The 19,132-nt window shown below is 44.4% G+C and overlaps 1 protein-coding gene across 1 annotated transcript in view; it reads left to right on the top strand.

Moving 5' to 3' along the window:
• The window catches only part of CUNH1orf228 (chromosome unknown C1orf228 homolog), a 54,977-nt gene that overhangs the window by 12,410 nt on the left and 23,435 nt on the right, over positions 1-19,132 (top strand). Inside the window, exons 2-6 of the mRNA XM_021717419.1 lie at positions 5,169-5,290; positions 6,616-6,843; positions 12,832-12,900; positions 14,278-14,444; positions 15,449-15,645. Of these exons, the coding sequence (XP_021573094.1) occupies positions 6,638-6,843; positions 12,832-12,900; positions 14,278-14,444; positions 15,449-15,645 (639 nt within the window). The 5' untranslated portion in view covers positions 5,169-5,290; positions 6,616-6,637. The remainder of the gene's footprint in view (positions 1-5,168; positions 5,291-6,615; positions 6,844-12,831; positions 12,901-14,277; positions 14,445-15,448; positions 15,646-19,132) is intronic.

The raw sequence follows: 19,132 nt of genomic DNA, 5'->3' as shown, positions 1-19,132 counted from the left end.
CTAGGTGTTCATAAACACTCAAAAAATGTCAATTTCAGGCTGGGCGTAATCCCTCACTTTGGGAGGCCAAGGTGAGAGGTTTACCTGAGCTCACAGGTTAGAGACCAGCCTGGGCAACTTGGTGAGAGCTCATCTCTACAATACATCAAAAATTAGCTGGACGTGGTAGCACGTGCCTGTAGTTCCAGCTACCTGGAAGGCTGAGGTGGAGGGATCACCTGAGCCCAGCAGATCAGGGCTGTAGTAGCCACAAGCATGCCACTGCACTCCAGCCTGGGTGACAGAGTGAGACTCCAACTCAAGAAAGAAAAAGTAAGTTTCTTCTTGCCTTCATTCCTTCTCTCCTGCCTTCACTAGAAAAGACATTAGCATCTCTCCTTTTACCTTGGTGGTCAAGAAGCTTAAGTACAGCAACTGACTCTTGAAATTGGCACATTTTTCTCCTCTTCCCAGTATGTTCTTCTTTTTAAAAACGGAATTTATTTATTTGTCTATTTTTGAGTTGGAGTCTCACTCCATCACCCAGGCTGGAGTGCAGTAGCACACTCACGGCCACCACAGCCTCAACCTGCTGGGCTCCAGCTATCCTTCCACCTCAGCCTTCCAAGTAGCCGGAACTACAGGCGTGTGCTACTACACCCGGCTAGTTGTTTTTTTTTTAAATCTGTTGTAGAGGTCTCACCAAGTTGCCCAGGCTGGTCTTGAACCTGTGGGCTCAGGCAATCCACCCACCTCAACCTCCCAAAGTGCTGGGATTAACCGGCTGAGCCACCGAGCCCAACCTTAAAACGGAATTTAATGGATCTTTTTTTTTAATCTTCACCAAATCTTACTTTTAAAACAGTTGAAATAAAACTAAATAAACTGGGCTCGGTGGCTCAGCCTGTAATCCTGCGCCTTTGGGAGGCTGAGGTGAGTGGATTGCCTGAGCCCGTGGGTTCGAGACCCGCCTGGGCAAGCGAGACCTCATCTCTATAGTAAATCAAAAAATCAGCCGGGCGTGGTAGCGCATGCCTATAATCCTGGCTACTTGGAAGACTGAGGCGGAAGGATCGCCGGAGGCCAGCAGGTCGAGGCTGCGGTGGCCGGGAGTGGCTACTGTACTCCAGTCTCGGCGACAGAGTGAGACTCCAACTCAAAAAAAAAAAAAAAAAAAAAACTGGCTGGAGACTCTTGATTAAACATATTTAATGCCCTTTATCTTCCCCTCCTCAAAACCTCAGTGACATAACACTAAAGAAATATAAAAGAGCATTAAGTCACAAAAGTTCAGAGGAGGCAATAGCAAATGAAAGAATTCAATACATATTTGGAAGGTAGAAGGCAGATGCTAACTAACTGGAAGCAGAGAAAATTGCAAACAAGTGCCAAGAGAAGATTACCAAAGAGAAGCAAGTTGATTCAGCCAGTTTAACCTCAAGAGATTTAAAGCTTGGAAGCACAAATTACCACAGAAGGTCAGACATGAGACATAGAGTTGAACACTGGGGGCTAGCTGACGTCTGTATGCAGAGCACTTCACCCCACTCCAGAGAGCTTCTCTCAACAACCAAGAAACTAAATTCTTGTAGCATGAAAAAGGAGATTGAACTCTGGAGGCCTCCATTTTCAGGGACCTCAGGCATAGTTTGAAGGGCGGGGATGAGACAGAGGGTGGAAAACTGAATGGTTGAGGAAAAGTCTACATACTGCATTGCATCAGCCTCTGCCCCAACCCGACTCCCAGTATGCCAACAACCAAGCATTTATCACCCCCACCTTTTCACCATCCCTGGGAAAATAGAAAAGTCTTCTCCAGAGACACTGATGACTCTATTAGGTGAAAAACAAAAAACAGAAGGCCTCCACTGACTGACATTGATGAATTCCCCAATGAAAAGATTAGTTGCCTAATAAAGAAATTTCCAAAACGTGAAGGATGGAGAACCTGATCAAAAGAACCTACCACAAGCCTAATATAAAAAATGAAAAAAGACCTGCACCAAGGCATACCTTCATACAATTTCAGAAAGGTTTTCAAATCATCAGAAGTAACAAAACAAATTATAGACAAAGGTACAGGAGTCAGAACAACATCAGATTTATTAGTAACAGCAACTGGGGAGGCTCAATATGAGGGATGCTTATTTCTAACATGGAGTTACAAACCTAGCCCATCCAACATGAGATCAAAAAAGATGCTTTCAGACTTTCCAAGACACACACACACACACACACACACACACACACACACACACACACACACACACACACACACACACACATTGGAGGCCTCATCTCTTAGAAAGCTACTAGAGAATGTGCTCCAACCACTTGGAGTAAACCAAGGAGGAAGATGTGGGATCCAAGAAACAGGCATCCAACAGAGAAGTATGACAAAAGGGAATCCCAGATTTGCATGCCGGCTTAGCGAGTAACCAGTCCAAACTAAAGTAGAAAGACAGATCCTTTTGTAGTTCATAAATGTGATACTGGGCATTCACACACATTTGTGAAATGTGTCACCCACAGACGTTGTTACAACATCGGCACGTTACCCATCTAACAATGAAAAATAAAGTAGAAAGACGGAGATCTGTGGGACAGAGGTTTCCAGGGCAAAGATGGAACTGATCACTTATGGGTTGAACATTTGGAAAAATTATCATTACATGTTTGGAACATTTGGAAAAAAACAGCTCTAGGTACTTTGAACTAAACAATTCAGAAAAAGACAGTTACTAACTCCAGGTAAACCAGATTGTAAGAATAAAATGTAATAGTAGTTTGTTACTTGAGTAAAGAGTTTATCTACTTGGTTAATAATGTAAACACTATTGGTTTAACTGTAAATTGTGGGAAGTATTATTGTGAGGATATGAGGAGAAAAAAATGGGAGTTAGGGTGGTGCAGTAGAACTAATTTCTCAGCTGGGTATGATGGAGTGGGCCTGTAGTCCCAACTGCTCAGGAGGCTAAGGCTGGACGATCACTTGGAGACAGTAGTTCAAGGCTAGAGTGTGCAATTGTACTGCAACTTGAGCAACATAGCAAAAAAGACCAGGTGCTGTGACTCACATCTGTAAACTCAGCATTTTGGGAGGCCAAAGTGAGAGGACTGCTTGAGCCCAGGAGTTAAAGACCAGCCTGGGCAACATAGTGAGACTTTGTCTCCACAAAAAAAAATTGTTTTAATTAGCCAGGCATGGTGTTACACACCTGTAGCCCCAGCTACTCAGTAGGCTAAAGTAGAAGGATTTCCTGAGCCCAGGAGGTTGAAGCCATGGTGAGCTGTGCTTATGTCACTGCACTATAGCCTGGGTAACAGAGTGAGATCCTGACTCAAGAAAGAGGAAGAAGATGAAGAGGAGGAGGAGGACGAGGAGGGAAAGGAGGAAGAAGAATTATTCCTTAACTGCCAGAATGATAAGCACATAAATATTGTCTAAAATTAATAAATTAGGCTGGGCACAAATCCTGTAGGCCCAGCACTTTGGGAGGCTGAGGTGGGAAAATTGCTTTAACTCAGGAGTTTGAGACCAGCCTGGGCAACATTGCAAGGCTTCATCTCTACAAAAAAAGTCAAAGGGTTGACCAGGTATGGTGGTGTGTCTCTGTAGTCTCACCCACTCAGGAGGCTGAGGCAGAAGGATTGCTTGAGCCCAGAAGGTCGAAGCTGAGATGGGCCATGATCATGCCACTGTACTCCTCCCTGGGTGATAGAGCGACACACTGACTCAAAAATAAATAAATGAAAATAAAATAAAGTTGATAAATATAATAATAATAGTTTATTCATTTGCTAGAGCTAATATAACAAAGTACCACAGACTGTGACTTAAATTACAGAAATTCATTATCTCACAACTCTGGAGGCTGGAAGGCTGAGATCACTGTTTCAGGGTTGGTTTCTTCTGAGGCCTCTCTCTTTGGCTTGTAAATGGCCATCTTTTCCCTGTGTCTTCACATGGTTTTCCCTCTGTGTATGTCTGTATCCTAATCTCTTCTTTTTTTTTGAGTCAGATTCTCACTCTGTCACCCAGGCCGGAGTGCAGCGGCACACTCACGGCCTCCGCAGCCTCGACCTGCTGGGCTCAGGCAATCCTTCCTCTTCAACCTTCCAAGTAGCTGGGACTACAGGCATGCGCCACCATGCCTGGCTAATTTTTTGATGTATTGTAGAGATGAGGTCTCACCAAGTTGCCCAGGCTGGTCTTGAACCCATGGGCTCAGGCAATCCTCTCACCTCGGTCTCTTAAAGTGCTAGGACTATAGGTGTGAGCCACCATGCCCGGCCCTAATCTCTTTTTATAAGGACACCAGTCATATTCAATAAGGGCCCACCCTAATCACCTCATTTTACCTTAATTTCCTCTTTAAAGATCCTGTCTCCAAATGCAGTCATATTCCAAGGTACTGCTGGTTAGGACTTCAACATAGGAATTTGAGGAAAACCCAATTCAGCCCATAACAAGTAGTATAAGCTTATTATTTGGAAATATGGAGGTAAACACCAGAAAAAAATACCCAAAAGAGTTGAAAGTGGCAGCCTCTGTGAAGAGATATTAGAAAGTGACAAGGAGTATACTATAACTATTTGATTTTTTGCAAAATAACAAGTGGCAGAGCTTAGCCTTGAACCAGTCAGTCTCAAAACCTCCTGTTCATCTCTCTACCTCAAGGGCCCCGCAGCACCATATTCATCTCTGGGTCTCCCACAGTGCCTTATACAGAGCCCCATGATGGGTCTTCACTACATATTGAAGATCTAGAGCTTCATTAGTATGATCTTTAAAGCTGCCATCTGTTGGTTTTTCTTTTCCTGTCTCAAAAAAAAAAATGATAAGGGAAGATACATCCAAGGAAACCTTGGAGTACCCTGCTTAGAGTTTTTTATCCTTGGTGTCCTGGAATTTCTGTGCGCATCCCTGATAGCACTTTGAGTTTTCATACTAGAAACGGTCCATCCAAGGCACAGTAGGGACACAGGGTGCTTTCCTGCCTGATAAATCTAGTAGAACCCCCCTGCCTGGGTTCTAGAACAGCCACTCATCCCCATTTTCTTGAGGCCAGTTTGGTTGTTGAAGGTGGCCATAGTCTCTGAAAGTTATTCTCAGACTTATGGCTGTAATGGCATCGCAGTGATTGATGCATGATCCCATGAGGGGTTTTGGTCATTTTTGTGTTTAGGTTGGTCCAGTTATTCACCTGGTTCTGAAGGCTGATGGGATTTCGTGGTTGTCTCCATCCCTGAGGCTACGTAGACGCCCTTCCGGGAGCACATATCCAGTGTCCTCTGGGGAGCAGTAGAGGTTGGTGTGTATGTATGTCTGTCTCAGCTTGCCTCAGATTATTGCTTCCTAATAAAATTCTGATAGCTGGGCCCCATCAATATCTCAAATACATGTGAGGAAACGTTAATTTAGAATCAATTTTAGGATGTTTCAGACTGTAAAGTCCTTTTAACTAGATCTCTGGCGAAGATGTAGAAGCACTTTATGGGACTGTAAATTTCATGTTGAACAGTCTTCGTGAAATACACATCTCCCCTACACACAAGCTGTTCTCTCCATATCAATCATGGCCCCTGCAAGTAATGTTTCACAAATATTCTGTAAATCACAAAAAAACCCATGATAATGTGAAATATGACTTTCACTTGTCTGTTAGACAAAAGAATCGCACATGCCTCTCTCCCATCAGCACTAACATTTGTTATGGATAATAACACTTTCAATCACAACTATTTTTGGAAAACGGGTTTATTTTAAACCTTCCCTCCCCCACTGAAAACACTCTCCCAAGGACACAGACTCCTACAAACCACAGCCCATTAATCCAACTATGGAATGGGAACTTTTTCTTCCCACTAACTTTTTTAAAGTTGTTTTTAAGAGTAAGTATAAAAACCCAAGGTACAAGGTTAAGGAGCACTTTAACGTAGCTGATGGCATAAGACCCCAAGTCTCTGGCCCTGTGTGAAATAAACCGTGAGAGAGGCCCGGGTTTTTAGCATGCTCCTTCACCTCAGCTGGATCCTGTGATCTTTAAGTTCCTGGCATCAGCAGAGAAGCCAGAGTTAAAATTTTAGCTCTTAAAAAGCAGGAATTTAAAGCCAGGTTCGTTGGCTCAGCCTGTAATCCCGCACCTTTGGGAGGCTGAGGTGAGTGAATTGCCTGAGCCCACAGGTTCGAGACCCGCCTGGGCAACTTGGCGAGAACTCATCTCTACAATAAATCAAAAATTAGCTGGGCGTGGTAGTGCATGCCTATAGTTCCAGCTAGTTGGAAGGCTGAGGCAGAAGGATCGCCAGAGCCCAGCAGGTCGAGGCTGCAGTGATTGGGAGCGGCCACTGCACTCCGACTAGTCTGGGTGACAAAGTGAGACTCCAACTCAAAAAAAAAAAAGCAGGAATGTAGTACCTTGATATTCTTAATTCCATTATATCCCTGCTAGGGCCTGCCTGTTCAAGTAGCAAATGACCAGTCCTAGAGTATATTTTACACGTAACTATACCCATGTGCATGACTGAGGCTCACCCTGCCTCCAGTTGATTGCTGGAAAAGCAAAACCCACAGAATAATGGACTTGCATGATTCTAAACATTCTGGTAACCTGTCTGTTTTCCCTCCTGTAGCTGACTTCAGGACTGACTGATCATGACTTCCATAAAGGAACAGGCAGCAATCAGCAGGCTCTTAAGTTTTTTACAGGATTGGGACAACGCTGGCAAAGTCACAAGGAGTCACATCCTTGACAATTTCATTGAAACCAACCAAGGCAAGACTGCCCCTGAATTGGAGCAGGAGTTTTCCCAGGGAGCCAGCTTGTTCCTGGTACGCTTGACCACCTCACTTAGAATCACGTATCCTTTGCTGAACAACAACAAAAAATTAGGCAATCTTCAAAAGAAAAGAGAGAAGATTGTTGAAGGACTTTTCTCTTGATTCTTTCTGATATTTTAGAACAGGACATCTGGTGATTAAAAATATCATCCTAGCCAGGCTCGGTGGCTCAGCCTGTAATCCCACGAGGCTGAGGTGAGTGGATTGCCTGAGGCTGAGGCTGAGGTGAGTGGATTGCCTGAGCCCGCGGGTTCGAGACCCGCCTGGGCAGGCAAGACCTCATCTCTACAATAAAAATCAAAAAATTAGCCAGGCATGCGTGCCTGTAATTCCTGCTACTCAGAAGGCTGAGGCAGAAGGATCGCCAGAGCCCAGCAGGTCGAGGCTGCGGTGGCCGGGAGCGGCCACTGCACTCCAGTCTGGGTGACAGAGTGAGACTCCAACTCAAAAAAAAAAAAAATATATATATATATATATCATCCTAAAAGTCAAGTACTCCCTTAACTCCCTGTCTTCTCAGCCTATAATTGTATTCTCATCCTCACCCCTCACCATTTTTGCTCCCCTCAGAGTTGAAGGATGTGTACTTCAAGGGCTAACCCTTCGTTTGTACTACACTTGAACCCTCTTCCCATCTTCTTATTCTTTCTCTCTTATAGCTTTCGCCTTTGCTCATTATCAGCTTTTATCATGACCATTTATATATGCTGAAATCTCTTCTACCTTAAGAAAATAACATTAAATCCCTATCTCAAACCTATATACCACCCAGCTTCTGCCCTTCAAAGTGAAGCATCTTGAAAAGGTTGTTGACTCTCCCTGCTTCCACTTCCTCTCCTCCCTCTTCTCCACTTCTTGCAGTCTGACTTCTCTTCCTCTTCCTCCCACTCCACTGATGCAGGTCTTGCTAATATTACCAATGTTTGGGGATTTTGGAGGTTTTTTTCTTCGTTTGTTTTGTCAAGTCGGGTTTTCACTGTGTTGCCCAGGGTGAAGTGCAGTGGCACCATCCCAGCCCACTGTAGCCTCAACATCCTGGGCTCGGGCAATCCTCCCACCTCAGCCTCCCGGATACCTGGGACTACAGGCACACGCCACTACATCCAGCTAATTTTTTTACTTTTTGTGGAGATGAGGTCTCACTATGAGATGAGGTCTTGAACTCCTGAATCCAAGTGCTTCTCTCACCTTGGCTTCCCAAAGTGCTGACATTACAGGGGTGAGCCACCACACCCAGCCACCAATATTTTTCTAGTTGCAAAACCCAGGGACTACATCCTGAGTCCTCATATGTGATCTCTCAGTGGAATTTGTCAATCAACCTTTCCTTTCCCACTTCTCAAAGTACTTTTCTTAGTTGTCTTTGTTTACTCCTTTCTTTCTGTTCATTCCTTCTCTTCTTCAGTCATCCCTAAATGTTGGTGTTACTTAGGATTCTATCTACTTTCCTCTTCTCTGCTCACTCTCAGATTCTCCCTGGGAGACTCATCCATCGTCATGATATCAACACTACTCCAGGTTGAGGACTCCCAAATGTACATCCCTGCCCAAGTCTCCCTCTGGAATCTGAATTCCATACCTAGAAATCCAACCACTATCTCCACTCATATGCCACTGGATGAGTCTCACATTTATGGCACAGTAAACTATGGGAAAAGGGTATCATTATGCAGAAGAGAACATAAGAAGAGGAGCAGGTTCCGATGTAAATACGTTTGTTTTGAGACATGTTGAGTCTGATGTGACTGTGCTCAGGATCAGCTCAGATCAGGGCTAAAGACAGGTTTGGTCACCATCAAGGTGATAGTTCAAGTTATGGGTGGATTTGAGGATTTGAGGATCTGAGCATCTGAGACCCCTTGATTGTGTTTTTCTCCTTGCCTGAACCCTCTCCCTTTCTCTAAACCCCCTCTTTATTTGACTAACTCCTACTCTGTCTTTCAGGTCTCAGTTTAAACCACTTTCTCAGGAAGCCCATTCCTGAGCCCCAGATTAGCTTAGGCTCCCCTGTTAGATACACTCATAACGGTGCTTCCTCTATCTTAATAGTCATAACATTTTACTGTTATTATCTACTTAATATCTCTCTTGCCCACCACTGGATTGTAATACCCACCACAATGTCTGGCATGTGTTTGCTGGGTAAAGGAATGAGTGAAACAGACAGTCTGCAGCTGAGCAGAACTAAAGTTTTAAGTAAACACAGCTCTCTTTTCTTCCATTTAAGTCATTGATAAAATTATAATTCAGATTCAGTCCAAAGGAAATACCATGGAATACATCTCTAGATTGACCCTAATGTTCTCAGATATGACTGTGCATAAGAGGTTTAAAATGCAGATTGAGCAACCCCTTTGGGCCTCCTCTCACTGTGGGAGCTTTTCTGTCTTCTCAATAAATCCTGCTTGCAAAAAAAATAAATAAGCCAGGCACAGTGGCTCAAGCCTATAATCCCAGCACTTTGGGAGGCCAAGGCGAGAGGATTGCCTGAGCCTGCGGGTTTGAGACTAGCATGGGCAACATGGTGAGACCTCGTCTCTACAATAAGTCAAAAAATTAGCTGGGTGCAGTAGCACACACCTGTAGTTCCGGCTACTTGGAAGACTGAGGCAGAAGGATCACCTGAGCCCAGGAGATCAAGGCTGTGGTGACCGGGAGTGTGCCACTAAATTCTCCAGCCTGGGCAACAGAGTGAGACTCCAACTTAATAAATAAATAAATAAATAAATAAATAAATAAATAAATAAAGCAGATTACCAGTCTACCTCCCCACTCCCAGCCCCTAAGTTCTAATTTAGTAAATTGAAGGTGGAGTTCTGGACCCCTAATTTCTTTCTTTTTTTTTTTGAGTTGAAGTCTCATTCTGTCACCCCGACTGAAGTGCAGTGGCACGCTCATGGCCACCACAGTTTCTACCTGCTGAGCTCAGGTAATCCTTCCACCTCAGCCTTCCAAGTAGCTGGAGTTACAGGCACACGCCACCACACCTAATTTTTTAATTTTTTGTAGAGATGAGGTCTCACCAAGTTGCCCAGGCTGGTTTTGAACCCGTGGGCTCAGGAAATCCTCTCACCTAGGCCTCCCAAAGTGCTGGGATTATAGGCATGAGCCACCGCGCCCGGCCAAGACCCCTAATTTCTAATGATCACCCTGGGTGACTCTGGTGCCAGTGGTCTACAGATCATGCTTTGACAGTCATTGCTGCCTGTATCCTGGCTCCTGTCCCCACAACTCATGGCACTAAGCCCACCAAAGTTATCGGCAACCTCCTTGTTGCCAAATCCAGAGTTCCCTTTTCCTTCCTTGTCTTACTTGACAACATTTTCCATTTGAAGTGAGAGAGGCAGGGCCGTATAGGTGCTGGGTCAGAACCTACCTTTATTTAAAACTGGTATTTCATTCATCTTGGATTTTTAATACTCATCTGATTCTTTTAAATATTGCATTGAAATATTACTTGATTACTGAGTTTGTTGGTGCCCCTTTAAATTCCATATCCAAAACAAGTGCCTCCCTCACCTCACCCTAGTCCCAGCCCTGCCTGGTCACTCCCCTTCTTAAACTGTTCTCTCCTCTACCTTCTCCTGTTACTGTTTCTCAATCACTGCAGCAGAATCTTTCCTCACCCACTCTTAAATGTTAATATTTCCAAGCAACCTATTTTCTTACTTGGTCACTGTGCTTATTACATTAGTCATTCTATCATTCTTCTCCATTTCTCAAGTGCCAATCATGGTGTCTAACATTTAGTGAACAAACACTCGGTCAGCACTTACTGAATGAACCATGCTTTGTTTTTTTTTTGAATAGGAGTTTCACTCTGTGATCCCAACTTTCTTTTTTGTTGTTGTTGTTGTTGAAGCCTCATTCTGGTTGGAGTGCAATGGCACACTCATGGCCACCACAGCCTTGACCTACTGAGCTCAGGTGATCCTTCTGCCTCAGCCTTCCAAGCAGCGGGAACTATAGGCATGTACCACCATGCCTGGCTTAATTTTTTGATTTATTGCAGAGACGAGGTCTCGCCAAGTTGCCCAGGCTGATCTCAAACCCCTGGATTCAGGCAATCCTCTTGCCTCCACCTTCCAAAGTGCTGAGATTACAGGCATGAGCCACCACACCTGACTTGAACCGTACGTTTATTTATTTATCTATTTATTTATCTGAGTCGGAGTTTCACTATTGTAGAGACCTTGACTCTACAATAAATAAAAAAAAACAGCTGGGCATGGTGGCACATGCCTGTAGTTCCAGCTACTTGAAAGGCTGAGGCAGAAGGATCACCTGAGCCCAGCAGGTAGAGGCTCAAGACCAGCCTGGGCAACTTGGTGAGACCTCATCTCTACAATATATCAAAAAATTAGCTGGGTATGGTAGTGCGCACCCGTAGTTCTGGCTACTTGGAAGGCTGAGGAGGAAGGATCGCCTGAGTGCAGTAGGTCAACGCTGGGGTGGCCATATGAGCGTGCCACTGCACTCCAGCCTGGGTGACAGAGTGAGACTCTGACTCAAAAATAATAATAAAAATAAAAATAAAACTCACTTTGCTTTAAAAAAAAAAAGATCCCAGTTTCCGAGTCAATGGCCTAGGTTCAAATCTTGGTGCCATTGGTTCAATTTGGGACATTGGAAAGTTCATTAACTTTACCTCCTGTTACTTCCTCTTACTTACAAAGTAAATGAAAATACTAATAGCACCCACTGGAGGGCCGTGGTGAGGATTATACGACATAGTGCAAGAAAAGCAGATGGCACAGTGCCTGGCACACAAGAAATGCTGGTGCTTATTAGTTACTGCTGATACTGTGGCAACCTTCTGGAACTCACTGCTGGAAATAATAGACCAGAAACATGTATAGTAAGTGACTGTGAAAATAAGACTAGCCTGGGACATAGGAAAAAAGACGGTGACAAAAATTGGGCAGCCTAGCTGGTAACTGAAGTAAAGGGAGAGGATGAACTGAGGCAGGAATGGAGGCAGGGGCTGAGGGAGTAGGGTGGGGACAATGTAGGAATAAGGAGACTACAATGTGGGCTGATGGCCTACCTCCCAGCTCTGGCAGCAACAGGCCAGGGAGCCTGGCTCCAGAGCAAACACTATTTTTGCAGTAAAGAGCCTTTCCTAATGAGCCAATCTGTCTCTACTTCTATTGGCATCCTGGGAACCAGGGTGCAGCAGAGATAATTTGCCTCACACCCCCCCCAAACAAAGCACCATTACCTCCAACCCATTACATTAGCCTTTATCAGCCTTGGAAGCTCTCAGTCATCCTCCATGAGCTGCAATAATTTCAGCTAATTTCTTAAGTGTTCTAAGAGCCTGTGATGTGTTATGAGCCTAGTAATTGTTGACTGGTTCCTTTTCTGTTGTGGCTTGATTTCATACCTTGTATCCGAGCTGATGCGTGCTTTGGATGCTTTATTATGATGAAGCTTTCTGCAAAGGCTCACATTTAAAAATAACATTAAATACCGAGGTTGTTTTAAATCAGAGTTTTATTTTTCTACCATCTCCTGTTATTCTTATTAGGAAGCCAATTCTTCATAAGGATAGTGACCTCCAGTGTAAAATTTTGAGCAAATACAAAATTAAGAATTAACGATGAAGCTGATTCTTTTTAGGGAAATCTAAGAATGAGGCACAAAGTGAAGAACTGTGCTGAGATCAAGGGTACAATGGCACAGGTTAGAGAGGTTTGGGAAACTGACTCCAGCCTTATCCATGGACCTTTGATTCATCAGAGCCTCCCTGCTCCCTAGGGAGCCTGTCAGAGTCAATGTGACTGAGCTACCCCAGAGGAGCTTCCTGGAGAACAATGAACAAGTCAGCATCCCCAAGGGCCCCCACCTTTGGCACTTACCCTTCAGTTAGTGGCCCCTCTCAGGGTAAAGGGCACAATTCAGCTACTTGGTCCTCCTGGGCCCTAGATGATACCAGGGATCAGACACAGGATCCAGCTTCTGTGTGAAAAATCACCCTGAAACTCACTCTTTAACTTGTCATACAGCTATATGACTGGCTCGTGTTTAGAAAAGCTTCTAAGGTCCATTGGTATCTTCTTATCAGCTGTAAGCAGGTGAGTTCTGTACTAGAGAGATTCTGGGTTCTCAGTGGCATCTCAGGCTCCTGGCATCCTTTGCACTCACACCACATGGAGCCATGGATTCTAGTTATCAGTGGGTGCCCTCAGAATGGGCCCAGAGGTAGTGTCCACTACGGTCCTGCTCTAGTTGCTCCTCCATCCCATGTTCTCCACTAACACTTTACTGATCAGCACCCTCTTAGTTGCAAATTACAGAAAACTAACACACACTGGACTCAGGAAAAGGAAATGTATTGGCTCACTTAACTGAAAAACCTGGAGGGTGGATTTCAGGCTTGACTAGAAACAGAAGTTCAAACATTGGCTTCAATAATTGGTCACTTCCTCTCTCTTTTCCTCCATTTCTCAGTCTGTTCTCCTCTGCATTCTTAGGCCTGTGTGTGCTGTGGCCCTCAGGAGTTCCAGACGTACATCCTTATGGCTTAGCCATGCAAAAAGCGTGGATATCTCTTCCACAGGTTCCCAAGAAAGTCCCAGGTTGTGAGCCTCATTGAACCAGTTTAGGTCACATGTTCAGCTCCAAACCAGTGTCTACAGACAGGATGACATACCCTGTCACTTTTCTCCCCACCAAAACTACATGACCCATGAGCAGCAAAGAGGTGATTCCTCAAGTGACAACTAAGGTGCTGTTGTAAGAAGAAAAGATACCAGATGCTGGAGGCAAAAAACAAGAAATATCCATTGTATTTAATTCCAGTATTTCTATTTCCTGCTGGGAGGAAGAATTTCTTTCTTTCTTTTAATGGGGCCAGCACAGTGACTCACGCCTATAATCCCAGCACTTTGAGAGGCCAAGGTGAGGGGATTGCCTGAGCCCAAGGGTTCGAGACCAGCCTGGGCAACTTGGCAAGATATCATCTCTACAATAAATCAAAAACTTAGCCAGGTGTGATGGCGCATACCTGTAGTTCCAGCTACTTGGAAGACTAAGGTGGATGGATTGCCTGAGCCCAGCAGGTCAAGGATGCAGTGGCTGTGAGCATGCCTCTGCACTCCAGCCTGGGTTACAGAGTAAGACTCCAACTCAAAAAAAAAAAAAAAAAAATAGAGATGGGTCTCGCTATGTTGCCCAGGCTGGCTCAAACCCCTGGGCTCAAGCGATCCTCCTGCCTTGGCCTCCCAAAGTGCTGGGATTATAGGCATGAGCCACCACACACGGCCTTTTTCTTTCCTTCCTTCCTTCCTTCCTTTTTCTTAGAATTTCCAAACTCTTGTGTCACTTTCTCTATGGACATTTCCCGGATAGGAGGGCAAAGTATGAAGACGGGACCTTGAGATCCCTTTGAAAGCTCAGTGCCAAGGGACTTGACAAGTGTTTTATTTCTTCTTTTCTATCCCTCTGGACAGTAATCGGTACCTTATAGAATTTCTTGAGGTTGGAGGTGTCCTAACACTCTTGGAAATACTTGGGCTGGAGAAGATCAAAGAGGAGGACAAGAAGGAATCTATCAAGCTACTTCAGGTTATTGCAAACTACGGCAGGAAGTACAAGGAGCTCATTTGTGAAAGTTATGGTGGGTACTGGGTATGACAAGGGTGTTGATTCCTAAGTCGCCCTAGGGGCCTGATGAAATGGTGGCAGCACCCACCACTGCTATAGGGAAAAAAACCATCACAGAACAAGTCGCACGGGAAGCATTTTGTGCTTCTGTCCATGTCACCACAGGAACCATATTTATGATTTTCCTGATTCATCATTTGCTCAAATTTTCAGTGGTGGTTTTAGAAATACTTCTCCATTTTGAGTAGATCCTCTTTCATGCAAAAAGATTTATTGAGCTATTGCCCAAAACCCTTTATGAAACAGAGTCGTGAATAACTCTAGAAGTACAACTGGAGACAACTTATTGAATACCTACTGTGTACTACATATATGCTAACATGCTAGGGATGCAAAGATGAATAAAATATAGTCCCTGTCCTCAAGAGTTTACAGTCTGGTGAACAGGGTAAATAATCCAGCAGTTTCAGTACAATCTCACAAGTGCTCTGGTTGAGGCATGTAAAAATGATGTCAGCCCCACACCTCTCTTTTTCAAAGCATTTCCCTTCCTGTACTTTCACCCTGGTTCTCCTCTCTGTCTTCCTCACGGTCTCCCTGAGCCTCAGTGGCTTCATCCATAAAATGGAACTAACACCTCTCTCTCAGAATGGTTTTTGGGATTAAATGTGTTAATATTTATAAAAACATTTTGCAAGCTGCTGAGCATCACACATGTGCTATCATCTAGCAATAAAAAAATGCATGTTTTATTTGGAGATTTTGCAGAGCCATTCTAAACTTTAAAGCACAGATTTTGACATGCCTATGCTGAAACAAAATCCTCCAGTCACACAGCTGTAAAGTAAACAAGACAACAGTGTCTCATCATGCAGCACAAGAAATGAGCCTCAATTTTGCCTTGGTTGAACAGGCTTGGTTGAAGAGATTTTAATCCTCTTCATATTACATAGTCTTGAGTGGGGATTGTTTTCCTAGATCCCTTCCAATTCAGCATTTCCTCTCTTCTTTGCTCAGGTGTACGATCCATTGCAGAATTTTTGGCAAAGTCTAAGTCAGAAGAGACCCAGGAAGAAGTGCAGGTTCTGTTGGACTCTTTGGTCCATGGTAACCCCAAGTACCAGAATCAAGTGTATAAAGGTCTAATAGCTTTGCTGCCCTGTGCATCCCCCAAAGCCCAGCAGCTATCCCTGCAGACCCTCAGGAGTGCCCAGGTGAGCCAAGACTGTATGCTCCTGTGGTTTTGATTCAAATGCAGTAATCTTACAATTACCTTCCACAGTTACACTCCACACAGGCATGAGAAGGAGAGCTCAGCCTCCCACTGCATGTCTGTTGTTCAATCAGTGTTACTTCCAGAAGGCCAAGGCAGGGCAGAGAGTTCATGTCTCCCAGCAGAGTGATTTGTCCTGTTTACTTAAGGATCAGAAAGATGTTGGCAGACTTAAAAGTGGTTGAGACAAGCAACAAGGATAATGAAAGGACTGTGAAAAAGATTAAAGGAGTCGATTTGATAGGGAAAGAATCATGGTGCATTTGTAGACAGCATGTAAGTGAAGAGGCCAGATCTCCAATGCTTGGAAAACTCCTTTTTTCTTGCTGGCTTCTGCCCTTCTCTCAGTGCCCTAGAATGCGAGGGAAATCAGATTTGGAGCATAGTGACCATGTGAAGACATCATGCCCAGTAAGTAGGAGATAGAGGCTCAAAAAGTGGTTTTAAGATGAACCATCAAAAGCTCTCAAAACAGCTCTAGAGGATGGGCTAGAGGCAGGGAGACAATTAAGAAATCAAAGAGACGATAAGGCCTGAACAGTGGCAGTGGCAGTGGGAATACAGGTGATCAGGTTGGACAGACATTTCTGAGGTAGAAAGCATGGGACTTAGGGAAATCAAAGAAAAGGACTCAAAGATGACACTGAGCTTTGGGCTTTAACAGCAGGGTGAGTTATGCACCACCCAGAGAGAGCAGGAATAAAGAAGAGAAAAATCAGTTTGATTTGGGAGGAGTTAGGTTTTGACCCAATAAACTTGATGGGTCTTGGTGACTCCCAAGTGCCTAACTGAGGAACAGACCAGGTCAGGTGCAGATGTAATTGGATCATTTGTTTAAAGAACACTGGATCCCAAGCCTCCCTCCCTGGAACCTGGCAGCTGTCAGGTGGCCCATGATAATACATTTTATTTTATTTTTGAACTCCCCAAATGATTCTGATTTCTAGCTTGATTGAGGAATCTCTGCTCAGGACAGCTAGTAGAGATGCCCACTGGACAGTAGAAAATAAAAGTCTGAAACTCCAAAGAGAGAACTAAATGAAGATGTCAATTTGGATTTTATGAGCAGAGACAGGGTCTTGTCTAACTAACTTGTCTAACCCAGGCTAGAGTGCAAAGGTTCAATCATAGCTAACCGCTACCTTGAACTCCTGGGTTCATGTGATCCTCCCATCTCAGCCTCCCAAGTAGCAGGGACTACAGGCATGTGCCACCATGCCCAGCTAATTATTTTTATTTTTATTTTTTTGTGGAGACGGGGGTCTCACTATGTTGCCTAGGTTGGTCTCAAACTCCTGTGCTCAAGCCATCCTCCTGCCTCAGCCTACCAAAGTGCTAGGATTACAAGCATGAGCCAACATGCCCAGCCCACTGTCTCTTTAAGTCTTCACCATATCTAATGGGTAGGTATTATTATCCATATTTTAGAAATGACAGAACTGAGCTTAGAGAAGTGTAAGTGACTTATCCAAGGCCATACACGAAATAAAAGGTATTTACTAAGTAGGGATTTAAATCCAACTCTCTCCAAAGTCCTTATTCTTTCACATACCACTTTGCCTCTTTGAAAAAGAGCAAAGCCGGGCTCGGTGGTTCAGCCTGTAATTCCGCGCTTTGGGAGGCTGAGGTGAGTGGATTGCCTGAGCCCGCGGGTTCCAGACACACCTGGGCAACTTGGCGAGACCTCATCTCTACAATAAATCAAAAATCAGCTGGGCGTGGTAGCGCGTGCCTGTAGTTCCGGCTACTTGGAAGGCCGAGGCGGAAGGATCGCCAGAACCCAGCAAGCAGGTCGAGGCTGCAGTGGCCGGGAGCGGCCACTGCACTCCAGTCTGGGTGACAGAGTGAGACTCCAACTCAAAAAAAAAAAAAAAGAAAGAAAAAGAGCAATGAAAGTAATAGAAAGAGGCTGGACATGGAGGCTCATGCCTGTAATCCCAGCACTTTGGGAAGCAGAGGCAAGAGGATTGCCTGAGCCCACAGGTTTGAGACCAGCCTGGGCAACATGACAAGACCTCATCTCTACAATAAATCAAAAAATTAACTGGGTGTGGTGTTGCACACCTGTAGTTCCATCTACTCGGAAGGCTGAGGTGGAAGGATCACCCAGCAGGTCGAAGCTGTGGTGGCCATGAGCATGCCACTGCATTCCAGCCTGGGTGACAGAGTGAGACTACAACAAAAAAGAGAGAGAGGAGAAGAAGAGAAGAGGAGAGGAGAGGAGAGGAGAGAGAGAGAGAAAGAGAAAGAGAGAGAGAAAGAGAGAGAGAGAGAGAGAGAGAGAGAGAAAGAAAGAGAGAGAAAGAGAGAGAAAGAAAGAAAGAAAGAAAGAAAGAAAGAAAGAAAGAAAGAAAGAAAGAAAGAAAGAAAGAAAGAAAGAAAGAAAGAAAGAAAAGAAAAGAAAAGAAAAGAAACCGAGCTCGGTGACTCAGCCTATAATCCCGTGCCTTTGGAAGGCTGAGGTGAATGGATTGCCTGAGCCCGCGGCCACTGCACTCCAGTCTGGGTGAGAGAGACTCCAACAAGAAAGAAAGAAAGAAAAAGAAAAAGAGAGAGAGAGAGAGAGAGAGAGAAAGAAAACAATAGAAAAACAAAAAATGGAACTGGGAAAACCAAGAGAAAAAAGTGGTTTCAGTAAGGAGGACATGGTCAGCTTGGTCAGATACAACAAAAGGATTCTGTAAAAGTAGAATAGAAAGATGATCCCAGAAGGAAAAATTTTGGTGAATTAGGAAACTGTCCTATGGCAGGAAAAATTAAATTACAGCAGCCTGTCAAAGGATGAATTGGGGGATAAAGAAGTGGCTTCTCCTGGGAAGCTTAGATATAAAGGGAAAAAAGCGATAGCAGAGCAGACAAAGTTGAAGGGCAATGTTGTTAAATATGGATGAGCTTGAGAATGATTAATGCTAAAGGAAAGGAACCGATGCATGGGTAAAGTTTGAAGAGATAGAAATGAGGGGTTGGGCCAGGCTCCATGGCTCAGCCTGTAATCCTAGCACTTTGGGAGGCTGAGGCGAGTGGATTGTCTGAGCCCGTGGATTCGAGATCAACCTGGGTAACTTAACGAGACCTGGTCTCTACAATAAATAAAAAAATTACTGGGCATGGTAGTGCACACCTGTAGTTCCAGCTACTTGGAAGGCTGAGACTAAAGGATCGCCAGAGCCCAGCAGGTCAACGCTGGGATGGTTGTTGTGTATGCCACTACACTCCAGCCTGGGCAATGGAGTTGAGACTTCAACTCAAAAAAAAAAAAAAAAAAAAAGAAAGAAAGAAATGACGGGTTGGATGGGGATGGTGGCTCACACCTGTAATCCCAGTACTTTGGGAGGCCAAGGCAGAATGATTGCTTGAGTCCAAGAGTTCAAGACCAGCCTTGGCAACATAGCAAGACCTTGTTTCTATTTCTTTTTTTTTTTTTTTTT

Source organism: Carlito syrichta, unplaced genomic scaffold (genome assembly GCF_000164805.1).
Source record: "Carlito syrichta isolate Samal-C Ts95f unplaced genomic scaffold, Tarsius_syrichta-2.0.1 Scaffold309730, whole genome shotgun sequence".
In the NCBI taxonomy this organism is placed as follows: domain Eukaryota; kingdom Metazoa; phylum Chordata; class Mammalia; order Primates; family Tarsiidae; genus Carlito; species Carlito syrichta.
The sequence above is the reverse complement of the archived record's forward strand: the minus strand, read 5'-3'. Positions and strand labels throughout refer to the sequence as shown.